The sequence below is a fragment of the Coffea arabica genome, chromosome 8e, assembly GCF_036785885.1.
Source record: "Coffea arabica cultivar ET-39 chromosome 8e, Coffea Arabica ET-39 HiFi, whole genome shotgun sequence".
In the NCBI taxonomy this organism is placed as follows: domain Eukaryota; kingdom Viridiplantae; phylum Streptophyta; class Magnoliopsida; order Gentianales; family Rubiaceae; genus Coffea; species Coffea arabica.
The window spans coordinates 49349515-49362756 of NC_092324.1; the positions used below are offsets into that span (position 1 = coordinate 49349515).

The 13242-nt window shown below is 36.7% G+C and overlaps 1 protein-coding gene and 1 non-coding gene across 4 annotated transcripts; one reads left to right on the forward strand and one right to left on the reverse strand.

The window, feature by feature from the left end:
* Nucleotides 1-5939: 5939 nt before the first annotated feature.
* On the forward strand, nt 5940-9883 carry LOC113704372 (flavin-containing monooxygenase FMO GS-OX-like 4). 3 transcript variants are annotated; one of them, XM_027226243.2, is made up of 7 exons: nt 5940-6603; nt 7602-7672; nt 8433-8585; nt 8692-8774; nt 8894-9029; nt 9127-9300; nt 9493-9883. In XM_027226243.2, the coding sequence occupies exons 1-7, from the start codon at nt 5997-5999 to the stop codon at nt 9688-9690; spliced, it is 1422 nt and encodes a 473-aa protein (XP_027082044.1). In that variant the 5' UTR covers nt 5940-5996; the 3' UTR covers nt 9691-9883. The 3 variants fall into 3 exon arrangements, with proteins under 3 accessions (XP_027082044.1, XP_027082045.1, XP_071917804.1); XM_027226244.2 differs by having other exon boundaries at nt 9157-9300; XM_072061703.1 differs by lacking the exon at nt 9493-9883 and having other exon boundaries at nt 8894-9073; nt 9157-9263.
* Nucleotides 9884-10264: 381 nt separating this feature from the next.
* On the reverse strand, nt 10265-10335 carry TRNAG-GCC (transfer RNA glycine (anticodon GCC)). Its single transcript has one exon. It is a non-coding gene; the product is annotated as a tRNA-Gly (tRNA).
* Nucleotides 10336-13242: the final 2907 nt, after the last annotated feature.

Below are 13242 nucleotides of genomic sequence, written 5' to 3' on the forward strand. Positions count from 1 at the left end.
TTTGTGCTTAGTGTTTATTAAGCTCAACCTCGCATCCAGCATTATATACAATTGCCATTTTTCAGCTTATTGTAAAGACCAACCAAATATGAGAGAGACGTTATATTCCAAGGGTGCATGACTCGGCTTGAAGATCACTCGCAATTCTTTTTTTTTTTTACAATCACTCCCATCTTACCATTCAACCCAATCCTTTCCTCAAAATCATTCACACCTTGCTGCCAAATTGCCAGGTGGTAAGAGATGCATTTGCTACTGAATATAATATAAAGTAAACCACGCAAGTTACGCTACTAATGCCCAGTTGCCCTCCTGCAATGCACTCAGGAGTCAGGTTCTGGAAAGGAAGGTTCTACTCTCAACCTTCTACGCACTTAAATGGCCTTAGATTAAGGAGTTCAAAAATGATGATGTTGTCTACAACCATGACCGGGTAAGGAGTGAACCCGCTTCAACTCTGTGAAACTAAGTGGTGGAATAGATAGGCTATGAACCCTGTAAATTTGACAATTAAATCCAGATTGACATTTTTAATCCAAATTTTTACAACCTCGACTTTATTTCAAAACAAAAACATAAAGGTAAAATCATAATATTCTAAGTATTTTAAATGAGTACAGCAGCTTGATATGGAAATCAAAACCTTAAGCAAGTTGGAATTATCGAAAGGGTGGTTTTGTTTTGTTTTTTTTTTTTTTTTTACTTTTCATAATTTAAACTTTTAATATTAATCCTTGATTTCATTGATTCCATCGGTTTAACCAGTAAGTTAGTGACCTACTAATTGAACCATTAACCCGTTGAAAAGCCCCGAGTGAGTTGGGGTTTAATAACCGTGCTAGAAACCAAATAATGTACATGAATCTCACAGTATTTTTGTGCACGCATATGGTTGTAAAAATCACTACTTCAATATTAGAATCCGCAGAAATCATCTCAATCGTTCAATAAGCAATAAAAACCCCAACTATCCTTGCCGGCTTGGGCCAGTCGCCAAGGACCACAGCAAGTGCTCATCCTCCTCTCCGGCTTGTTAATAGTGTGTAGTGTATATGGATAATGGTGATACCAAAAAGACAAAAGATAAAGGAGGGTCATTCAGCGGGATCAAGAATTAATGCGAAGTTGGCTTCCTCTTGAACCTTCAAAATTTTTCATCAGGCCAAGCCGGGATGATTCATTCCCATTTGTAAACCTTTTATATTCAAGTCAACTTTGAAATTAGAGACATAATATGTAATCTAGGGACGTACGTTTAGTTAGTTAATCGTGCATTGCAAATGGAGTTTTCCATTTCAGACATGGTTAGCTATCTCGGCTGAGTCATAACCGGAACGGAGGGGACCGATATGATATAGATTTTCAAATCGTCAATAATCTCGTATCCGTGATGATTATATATTGACCGATTCAAATCCGTAATGAATGGAATTGACCAAAATATCTAAGTCAATTCAAAGTTGATTCCGATATTTTTTTTAGATTGATCCTTTTATAGTATTTTCTATTTTTAGTAATTTTTTGGATTGTTTGAAAATTTTTATATATTATAATGTGCGTATAATTCGATATCCAACAGATATATTACCGACGGATGTGAAACAACTGTAACTGTGATGCGACCACGACCCGCGATGACGAACCATGATTTCAGAGAATTAAGATAGGTAGGTGTTACAGTTATTCTTTTATGAGTTTATCTAACGAGCGTGTACTGAACATTCGTTAAAAAAAAGTACTTCAAGTGTTAAATTCGTCAAAGGAGTGGTGTGGTTCAACGATCCTACTGTTTCTGTTTTTTAATTTATTTATGATGATGATGAGTGAGAGAAGTTTACCCTTTCTTTGTCAAAATGCACAGCGTTGGTTATTCGTATCTTACTTGCCATGAGTCGAGGACATAGTGTATATTTTTATGCCGAATTTCTAGATTCCTTATCATGGTCCACGGTCTTCGTATCCAATCAACATTCACAGGATCAGAAAGACAGATATATCAATGGGACCTCAAGGGTCGGCCCCTTCCATAATACCGCTCTGCTGTTCTTTTTTCTTATACTAATCTTTTTCTCCTATACATATATATATATTCCCATCACAGAAGTTTAGAAATGGGGCATCACAAGTTGTCTTTCTCTTATACAGTAGTTTATTTGCAACAAAATAAAAGATAAAACAAAGTAGCAGCAGGAGTCGTCAATCTATTTGATAATTGTGTCTTGAAACTTTTTAGTCCACGGTCCCTCGAAAAAGAATCCAGCTTTGTGATCAACAGACAAAATGTTAATGCACGATTAGTTTCGTATGCGTATTAAATTTCTTGCTAATGATGTTTGTATGGTGAGACCGGACTAGGCCCCACCCTTAGTTGTATCAAATGTCCATATGAACTTACATCTAATCATAAGCAGAAAAATGAAGGCGACACCACATTTAGTCCTAGCCCTTGCTTGAGGTTATATAGAAAATGACGAGAGTCGAAAGAAAGACCAAAAACTATTCAACTGTACTCAAAATTTTTTAACCACTTGGAATTCCATGGTATGGTCGAATTACTAGTATAGTGTCTTGTGAATTCTGATCAATTTTTGGTACCAATTGGAAACCCAATCCCTGAACCAACCTGTCGAATTTCTGGATTGGCTGAAGTAAGGATGCCTCAATTTTCTTCCCTCTTGTTTCTCTGGTATCCCGAGGCGTATCATATTTGCTTTTGGATGATGGCTTCTCTGGAAAAACAGAAACAGTAGGATCATTGAACCAGACAACTCTTTCACTGCATATCTTCAAATCTTGTGTATCAACTTAGCTTCAGAATGCTTCTCAGGGTAACTGGGTTGCAGTAGTCTTTTCAAGAAGCTTAGGCTTTGCATCCTCTACTCTAGCAGAGTGTTGGGCCTTACGAGATGGATTGTCCTTGGTAGTCCAATTTAACATCAACTTCTCAATAGCTGAAGTGGACTCTTTAATTGCCTCAAATCAGACAACATCAATTCTCATGTCTATTCGCCTCAATTACTTGATTGCAAGCAACTCATGGGTCAACCAGAAGTTCCTTCTTGGGCGGTAGGTGAGGGTTCAAACTTCACCTGCAGTAAAAAAAAAAAAAAATCTAAGGATAGTGTTATAGCACTCCCTTGACCTAGTTGAGTCTTAATACCAACTAGCTCCTAACACAAGCCTCCTTAGGCTCCCCCTTCCCCTAGATTAGGATAGAGTAGGTTATACAACCCCTTCTCCTAGAGTAGGTTATACAATGTATCGTTGCTGGCAAAAAAAAAGCAACTCATGGGTCAACTTGGGCAGGTCACCCCGAGGCATAACCATTTTTGGGGCTGAAAAATTCAATACGTGAACGTGGTAGGTGTCTACTTTGGGTTGATTGATGCTACTTTGTTTAGCTAGTTTTGCAGCTTACTTCATCTGAACTCCCCCTTTGCATATCTATTTACATAGTAATATTCATAAAGAAGACACGATTACAAAGCATAGAAAATTTTACATATCCGGAAATTTTGTTGCCATTTATGCAACGCCAAGCAAATTGAGTGACAATTTTTGGACTGCTAGATAGGTTGAGAGGTCGGCCGTTGAAGCAGTTATGATATGTTTAATGCGCCTTAATCAGATGAAATCAACTGGAAAAGAATGGGATGGCAATAGCTTTGAGGCTATAAAGATGCATGGCTGATTACTAGTTCTCTGGGCATCATTATCAACTCTTATTAGCATCGAATATCCAATTCCAAACCGGAGGAGCTAAAAATGGCCTCAAACTAAGGTGAAGAACTGATCGTGGACGGTAGACAGAAAGAACTACAAAAGCTTCTTGAATTTACTGGTGCTCCAACTCTATGTGCAGCCTTCACAGCTGCCATTGAGCTTAATTTGTTCGAGATCATAGCAAAATCTGGCCGCCCTAATGCCCACCTTTCTTCAGCTCAGACCGAGTTCAGGCCAGAATTTGCTATGATCTCGGCAATGTTAGACCGACTATTACAGCTGCTCTGTAGCTATTGTATTCTAAAATGCACCCTTGTTTCCACTGAAAATGCACATACAACAAAGTTATATGGTTTGGCTCCAATGTGCGAGTTTCTGATTCCTGACTCCAACGGAATGTCTTTTGCTCCAGCAGTTCTCGTGGCTAAAGAAAAAGCAATTATAAATTGCGGGTTTGACTCTTTTACCGTCTTTTGTTCCATGACATGCATGCACAAACTTTACAAACTATTGATAATGTTTTCATCCCAAATTTTGTGACGCAGTAAGTAATGGCTTGAAAGATGCAATACTGAGGGGAGGAACTCCATTTCACAAGGCTAATGGACTGTATTTGTTTGAATACATAGGAAATTCTAGAGGACTGAATGAGGTTTTCATAATGGTCAGCCACACATCTGTTTTTATGATGGGTTCAGTTCTTGAAAAATACAAATGATTTGAGGATCTAAGAGAGGCAGTGGATGTTGGAGGAGGGCGTGGTGCTACTCTTAAGATGGTGGTTTCCAAGTACCCTAGAATCCGAGGGATCAACTTTGACTTGCCATTTGTTATCAAGAATGCCCCAGCCTGCGCAGGTAGTACTATCTGATTAAAAACAACAAACTACACCTTTTTATTCATTTCAATTTCTGAAGATTGGATTCGAACTAATTCTTGAAATTCGTCTCACCCCATAAGGGGTAATAGAAATTTATTCAGATCAACTGGTTCTAGTTTGTGTGTGTATATATATACTGTTTTCGAATTGTCTAACCTGATAAAAGAATTAGTTCATTACGTAAATTTCCCTGCTACATCTTTTACAATGAGGCGGAGACTTGATAGTTGATAGTTGATACTGCTTTTTTTTCCTAGGTGTGGAGCATGTTGAGGGAGATGTTTTTTCAATGTTTTCCTAGAGGGGAGGCAGCTATGTTTGGATAATCAATTTTTTGAAAAAATTTTTCACTTGCATCATAAATACTTTTCTCAATCCACTTTTTTATATTTCCAACTACTTTTTTTATCTCACATACATCACATCACAAAAAGTGCTACAGTAATTATTTCAAATAATTATTTGGAATAATACAAACTCTATCCAAACAATTATCTTACTCTATCCAAATAATTATCTTTCTCAAGGTTAGTGGTGCTAAAAACACGTTAATTTATTCTACAAGTAGTGATAGACATACCAAAAAAGGAAAAAAAAAGTATAATCTGCCTAATAACTAATTAAATTTATTTGCATATCATCCTTTGAATTCAATATTAACTAAAAAACGTTATGCTAAGTGATTTTGTTTTTGGACATCATGAATTGCATGTGCATGCACGGTTCTTATTTGTCTATAACGAGTTCTTTCTAAAATGCCAGTAGTATATACTCCACGACTGGACGCGATGACCAATGGCTTCAGCATTCCTATCTCTATACTCCAATGTAGAATAACGTTTTTATTTTCCAAAAAAAAAAAGCTCATAAGGTTTTCATTGGTAAAAAAATGCTCTAATCCAACCTAGCTCTTAGATTTTATAGAATCATGAGACCAATATGCTTATTACTATGTTAGCCACAGAGTGCAAAAAAGCGTTTGGTTTAATGTCACTTTTACATTGAGAATTTTATCTTATCCAAAATTACTCGCTTTGATTTCTTACATTTAAGCACACTAGTGAATGTCTCAATTTTAGTAATAAATGCATATTAAATGTAAATAGGATTTTTAGAAAGAATCCGATTCTATCCATTAATTGCGAACCATACTCGATCCACATAATCAATGATAATTTACAATTACAGTTGCATTTGTAGAGGCCCCTCACCATGTTTTGCAATTCCTCCTCGAATTTGCATATTTTGAAAGTACAATAAAACAACAAAAAAAATAAAAAAAAAATACAAGAAACCAAAAAAAAAAGAAAGAATAAAAGATAAATACAGAGATTTTCACATTCTCGGCTTTTTCGTCAACAGACAGTCACGTATAACGAGTTAACGACGCCACATGATTGTTCCAGCCCCAGTCCCGACTGTCCGGTTTTCTAACCCGCCAACCATGTATCCAATTGCCTCCAAAAACGTCGCCGTCATCGGGGCCGGCGCTGCTGGGCTCATCGCTGCACATGAGCTCCGACAGGAGGGTCACAAAGTGGTGGTTTTTGAGAGAGAAAACCAAGTGGGAGGCATATGGGTCTATAATCCAGCGACCGAATCCGACTCTCTCGGAGTTGACCCGACCAGAAACCTGATCCACTCGAGCCTCTACGCTTCTCTCCGGACCAACTTGCCTAGAGAAGTAATGGGTTTTCGGTCATACCCGTTTTTGTACAAAAGGGGAAGTCACCGGGACCCGAGAAGGTTCCCGGGGCATAGAGAGGTATGGGAGTATTTGAAGGACTTTGCAGTTGATTTTAAATTGTGTGGGCTGGTGAGGTTCGGAACTGAGGTATGGCATGTGGGATTGATGGAAAATGGTAAATGGAAAGTGACGTCAAGAAAAAGGGAGGGAAATGCATATAATGATAGGAATCAAGAAAAGTTGGATGAGGTTTATGATGCTGTGGTAGTTTGTAATGGGCATTATACAGAACCCCGACCTGCAGAAATCCCAGGTACCACCTCAAAATAGAAAAAAAATTACTTGTAAGGTTGAATGTTATGATTATAGTACTATTATACGATGCTCTGATTTGGTTGACTGAACTATGGAATATGCAAAAAGGAAGTTATATGACTCAATCAACGATAGAGAATTGGGTTGGAAGGAATAATCTAGTGGGTTTCATCTGTCGGGAGTTTTTTATTTTTTGGGTATTATGATAAAGGTGTATGGAATTTCATTTTGTATTTGTATGAAGAACCAAACTTTAATGAGTTGAGCTTGTTGAAAAACTGGGGTATTAAGATTGCTGGCTCAAGATTGGTTTTTAATGCTGTAGACTTGTAAAAGGTGTTCCAAAAAAAAAAAAAAAGACAAACTTTAGGATGCCAATCTTGTATCTCGTGAGATTGGTTGAATTTCAGTTTTCCAGGGAAAACTAGAGTTAGATTTTCAGTTATTAACTTTTTGTTTGAGCTAGCCGTTATTGGTGGAGAAACTGAGCTTGGCATAGGAGTATAAAACTTTGAAGGTTGCTTATGTTTTAAAACAGTTTGTAATTGTTTTCTTGGTTCATGACATTGAGGATGCTAGTTTCTTTGGTGGTTTGTCCAGGACAGGAATTATGAAAAGAATATGTCAGATAATTTACTTGTCCAGGACAGGAATTATGAAAAGAATATGTCAGATGATTTAGTAAATTACATGTTATCAGACAATGATTTTGATCCTTGAGCATTATGACAGAGGTCTCGTTTGGTTGTGAACCGCAAGGTTTGAGGTTGTTTTATTCGGTAATCCTTCTTTGTTACAATTGCAAATTAAATTGCTTACGTTGCTGTTCTCCAATTCTGTAACTTCCATTGTGTTGTTCTGATTGTTAGATTCCTACCATTTTATGGGCTTCCAATGTTTGAATAACCTATTATGTCATTCTGCAAAACTTATGCCTGATTCTGGTTATCCATATTATACAAATATAAATTTGAGACTTGTTCTGCTAAATTGCAGGGGTTGAAGGATGGCCGGGGAAGCAAATCCATAGCCACAACTATCGTGATCCTGAACCTTTCAGAGATCAAGTATGTGGCAGGTGCCCCTTGTTTTCCTTTTGTCCTCCCTACATTTAAATCTCATTATCAATCTCTCAGAGCTGCATAGCATGCTTAATGGTTTAAGTTCGTTTTGTTTTTACATTTTTTATTGTTCCCTGTGAGATTTTCTTGGAGTTGTGTGCTTTAAGTTAAAGAAATGATTTTAAATGTCTTTAATAATGTTTACTGAGCATTATTTACTAGTGTTTCTTATTCTCGATTTACTTATGCCAAGATTCATTATCTGGAGCTTTTCACCTTCCAATTGGTTCATTAGAGGACAGCTAGCTCTTTGAACAGGTGTTATATTTATATGGCATGACTTAAAGCTGGCAAACATTTAGTGCTTCTCTTTTCTGAAAGCCTTTATATCATCAGAAGTTGACTCCTCTATCGTTCTGCAATGACAATGGATTTGTCTGGGTTGCAATCTAAGCGGTAGCATAAAATTTGCTTTCATAGTTTGTTTAGCACAGAGGTGCATATTCTTGCAAGTGACTAATTAGTTGATGGGCGAGAATGCATTGGTCTGTGATAGAAGGGCAAAGAATAAATTTTTGGCTTCACTTTGTACATAAGAAGTTGGCTATGGTGCAGTAAGATGTTTTATTATAATTAGAAGCTTAATCTGTGGCATTGGAAGGGGAGCATTTAGAATAAAATATGACTCAATGGCAAGATGATTTTTTTTTTAACACTATTTGTTCTCTTTTTATGAACCGGATCCCAATTCAACATGCTCTGACAGGTGGTGGTGTTGATAGGGAGTGCAGCTAGTGCTGATGATATCTCCAGAGAGATTGCTAAAGTTTCTAAAGAGGTTCATATAGCATCGAGATCAGTCCAAAATGGCATCATCGGAAAGTTGGCTGGCTATGATAATATATACCATCATTCTATGGTAAAATTGCTGATCCTGTAACTGTAAGATATCCAGCACAGGGTTTTTAACAATCAGGTGCTAAACGTTTTAGAATTGGAGTGCTGAATGTAACTGACAATCACAGATAGAAAGCACACAGGGAGATGGTTCAGTTGCTTTCCAAGAGGGTAGTGTAGTCTATGCTGATATCATCCTGCACTGCACCGGGTATTACCTTGATTTTGCTTGCAACTATTAGAAACTATTGCTTGTACTATTTATTTAAATACAGAACTAAGATATTCTAGTTGAAGATTTGTAATAACTCATTATTCATGTTCTTTAAGGTACAAATATCACTTTCCGTTCCTTGAAACTGATGGCATTGTAACTGTGGATGACAACCGTGTGGGGCCACTTTACAAGCATATTTTTCCTCCAGCTTTAGCGCCATGGCTTTCATTCGTTGGGTTGCCGTGGAAGGTCTTTTGCAGATATTCCATGTTCTGAGTTGATGAACTGTTCTGGTTGATAATCCATTTAATTGATAAAAGCAATCTTTTTTCCCTTTGACTGCTAGGTTGTACCTTTCCCCTTGTTTGAATTTCAGAGCAAGTGGATAGCTGGTACTTTGTCTGGTCGGCTTTCACTTCCTTCTCCCAAGGAGATGATGGCTGATATTCAAGCTTTCTACTCATCAATGGAAGCATCTGGCACTCCAAAGCGGTATACTCATAACATAGCTGGTTATCAGGTAGAAAATTCTCGCCTCCTTCTCAAATTGATGTCATTGTCTAGGATATTCTGCTTCTGATTTGATTTTGCTGCAGCTCTTCATTGTCATCTTTCACCAGTGTGACCCTTTTTGCACTTGCTTTTCCATGAACCTAGGCTAGAGTTTTTAATTTCTGCCCAACTCAACTGATGCGTTGTTTTATATCGCCAGTTCGAATATGACGATTGGTTGGCTGCTCAGTGTGGTTGTCTGCCGACTGAAGAATGGAGAAAGCAGATGTATGTTGAAACTTCCATGAGAAAGAGGTCTCAGCCTGAGACATACAGAGACCAGTGGGAAGATGAACACTTGGTCAGACAGGCAGAAGCTGATTTTTCACAGTACTTTTCAAAAGTTCCTAGTAGCTAGATATCCAAATCACCCTTCTAATTGGTTGATTTGTTGATGGGGTTTGTTTATTGTTTAATCCTTGATTTTCTCAAAATCATAGAGACTGGTGAATAGTGGCAACACAGTCTCACGAGTCAGTAATTCTCATGAACGTAACACTTGCAACCCAATAAGTTGAATAAGAGGACTCGATGTTACTTTTTTTTTTCCAGCTAATGAGAATAATACCTTGAACTTTTATTTATTTTTTCATCTTAAACTCATTAGCTAAATGGGGTATATTGTAAAGAACAGTATCAGTTAAAAAGTACAAAAAGATCAGCTTCAATTAAAGGAAGGAAAAGCCATCTACTATTGCTTGTATTCGTACCAGAGAACAAGATATTGTCCACAGAATATTGCTTTTGATGGGAGTAAAGTACATAAACGATGAATGACCAAAAAAAAAAAAAAAAAAGAATACTGCATTTGGTAACTGGGCTTAATTGTACAAAAAAGAATACTGCTTAAAGTACATAAACGATGAATGACCAAAAAAAAAAAAAAAAAGAACACTGCTTTTGGTAACTGGGCTTAATTGTACAAAAAAGTGTGCACCAGCCGGGAATCGAACCCGGGTCTGTACCGTGGCAGGGTACTATTCTACCACTAGACCACTGGTGCCTCCACGCGACTCCAAGATTCAGGTAGTCCATTAAAACTCTCTATTTTGTCAAATCATCGACATTCACTCTGAGGTTCTGGTCTTCTGCTTTGAATCTTTATACAAGCAATATGTACCAAATTTACGATGCCGTCTAAAGAAGTAGAAACGCTGTAGTTTACTCGCAACACAACCCCAAAAGGAAAAAAAAAGGTAGGCAGTTGAAGTATACCCTTTCGCCGGCTGACGCGAAAGTTCATTTCTGGTCCAAGCGACGAAGATAATGAGGGCGCCCAAGCCTTGAGGCCACATCATCTGTGTGTTTCTCATCAACATTGTCAGAGGTAGCAGTGCAAGCTAGGGACTTGCATTTACTTGCAGACAGACTTCTCAAGGAAAGCAGCTGAATACATGGTTCTGAATTCTTTTTTTTTTTTTTTTTTACATGGTTCTGAATTCTTCTCTCGGGTTTTCTTGTCACCTTCAACCTCTGCTTCGGATTTTTTCATGCGCTCAACCTGGATTTGTCAAGTGTCGAAGATAACACAGTCAGAAATTAGCATATCTTATATACCATGCATTATGATAACATTTTATGTTGTTTGAAGAAATATGAGGGTCCGACTTGGAATACATACATCAGGTTTTGTGTCTAAACTCTGAAGTCCTAGAGGCTAAGTGGGAGTTGTCGCCCCGGGGGTTAGTGCGATCGGTCCAGTAGTCTCCTCTTCAGGAGCAACGTCCCGTGTTCGACTGCGTTGAAATCTTTGGGACGGACTATTCCAGCCTGAGGGGATTAGTCTGGTCAATTGACCAGGATACCCGCAGTTGACAAAAAAAAAAAAAAAAAAGTGGGAGTTGTTGTAAAATTGATATTAACTGCATTATCTACAAGTTCAAGACAAAATAGCTCTTGACATATTTCGACTTCTGATCAATCCATTCCTACAGATAGAAATTAAATGTGCACTCAAGAGAAGACATGATTGAGCTGTACAATAATTTTCCGCCCGCGTATGGTTACATACAAGTTTTGTAATTTTGAATTCCTCAATAACAGTACACATCGTACAAGAAAATTTCCCAACAAGGCAGACAGACAAAATTATCAATTTTGTAAAACGAAATTCTAGGTAAGTTACCTTTATCTCCTCAAAATTTACAATTATGTGGGGGAAAACTTAACATGTTAAATCATGAGAAGTGAGATTCACAATTCCAAATTTGCCTTTCACACTTCAATCTACTCATTGATTTAGTTGTCACCAAGGAGTTTGAGAGATTAATTTGGGAGTATAGATATCACTTTCCTAAATTATGCTAATCACAAAAATATCAAATTTTATATGTTTAACTAACAATATAACTACTATATATATATATATTGTATGTATGTGTGTGTATCTTTGCCAAATGAACTATGAAAAGAATGTAATTTCGCCACATAAACCATGAATATAGGTATAAACTATGAACTATGAATGATTTTAAAAATTTCTTCCTAGAAATCACCATAGAAGAACGACAACATAGTCAAATACTTATAGATAGAAAACAATAGTTCATGCAATTTTATTGACGACATAACCAAGTAAAATAACTAAAACATATACAAAGAATACTTGGAGACTTTGAGTATTAATTGGGAAACAATAACTAATATTTCTTAATAATCAATTCCTTTTGAGCTTCTCTACTTCTTCTCTCAATCCCAAATAAAGTTTTTTTTCCCAATAGTTCCAAAACTCAAACCCCTAATAAGATTTTTTCTAGTTCTCCCATCAAACTCGTCATATAGGGATAAACTACTTAAAGAGCCCCTAAATTATTTCATTGTCAACTTTTGACTGCATATCTATAATGATTCTTAAATTGGTACGTAAACAATAAAAAATGTGTCAAATTTGGATCTATCACTACTATTACATTTGATAGATCTAAATGCAGAATTTGATGGATCTAACAACATAAATAAATTGAAAGGTCAAACTTTGACACTTTTTATTGTTGAGGGACCAATTTAAGATTTAAAATGAATGACAGATCAAAAATCGATAATTACAATAGTTTAAAGGCTCCCTAAGTAGTTTACCCTAAATTTTCTCTACTTGTAGTAGTGAAATGAAGAAAGAACTAGCAAAATTTAGAAGTTTCAATGTGTGGGAAAAAAGTTATGAAAACTTTTCAAATGAAGTTATATATTGAGAGCACATTGTCAAAGAAGGAGAAATAGAGGTGAAGTTAAGTTTTTATTGATTGGTTTTTGATCCAAATAATAGAGGTGAATGGTTTATTTTTCATTGGTTAGTGTGTTAATTTGACATAGAAAAAGTGACAAACAAGGAATAACATCAAATAAATATCTTATTAAAGATGGTAGAGACAAAATTCTTTAATTATCAGGGCAAAATTATAAACTTCTACGCAAAAATTACAGATTTTGGTGAATTTAATGAGGGCAATTGCCCCCAATGCCCCGTTGTCCGTCTCTGGGTGAAAAACTTTGCTTTGCTGCAGTACCTATAATCAACTCTCTGTTTCAACTTTCATCCCATTGTATCTCCGTCTCTTTTGCTTTGCTGAAGTACGTATAACTTTAACTCTGTATTAGAAGAAAACGTAAAAATAATTAATTAAGGACTACCAAACTCATTATCTTCGCCTCCTCATTTTCTTATACCAAAGAGATCATGGACTTCTTAGTCTTCTAAATAACAGAAAATGGTAATTAAGTGTGTGCAAGAAACTAACAAAGTGCATGAATATCATTTGGAATTAAAGTGACGTGATATGCACATCCCTAAACGTTTGTAGATCATGGAGGAGAATGATTGAATCCTAGAGAAGCTGACCTTGCAAGCTATGCTGCAGGAGGAGTGGTGATGATGGAGGTTTCTCTCACAAACATGGCAATGGCCAGTTTCAAC

Excerpts from the sequence above, each read along its gene's own strand:
- LOC113704372 (XM_027226243.2), top strand. The coding sequence starts at position 5,997 with ATGATTGTTCCAGCCCCAGTCCCGACTGTCCGGTTTTCTAACCCGCCA. Across the intron at positions 8,775-8,893 it reads ATCATCCTGCACTGCACCGG|GTACAAATATCACTTTCCGT; the intron begins GTATTACCTTGA and ends ATGTTCTTTAAG. Across the intron at positions 9,030-9,126 it reads TCGTTGGGTTGCCGTGGAAG|GTTGTACCTTTCCCCTTGTT; the intron begins GTCTTTTGCAGA and ends TTTGACTGCTAG.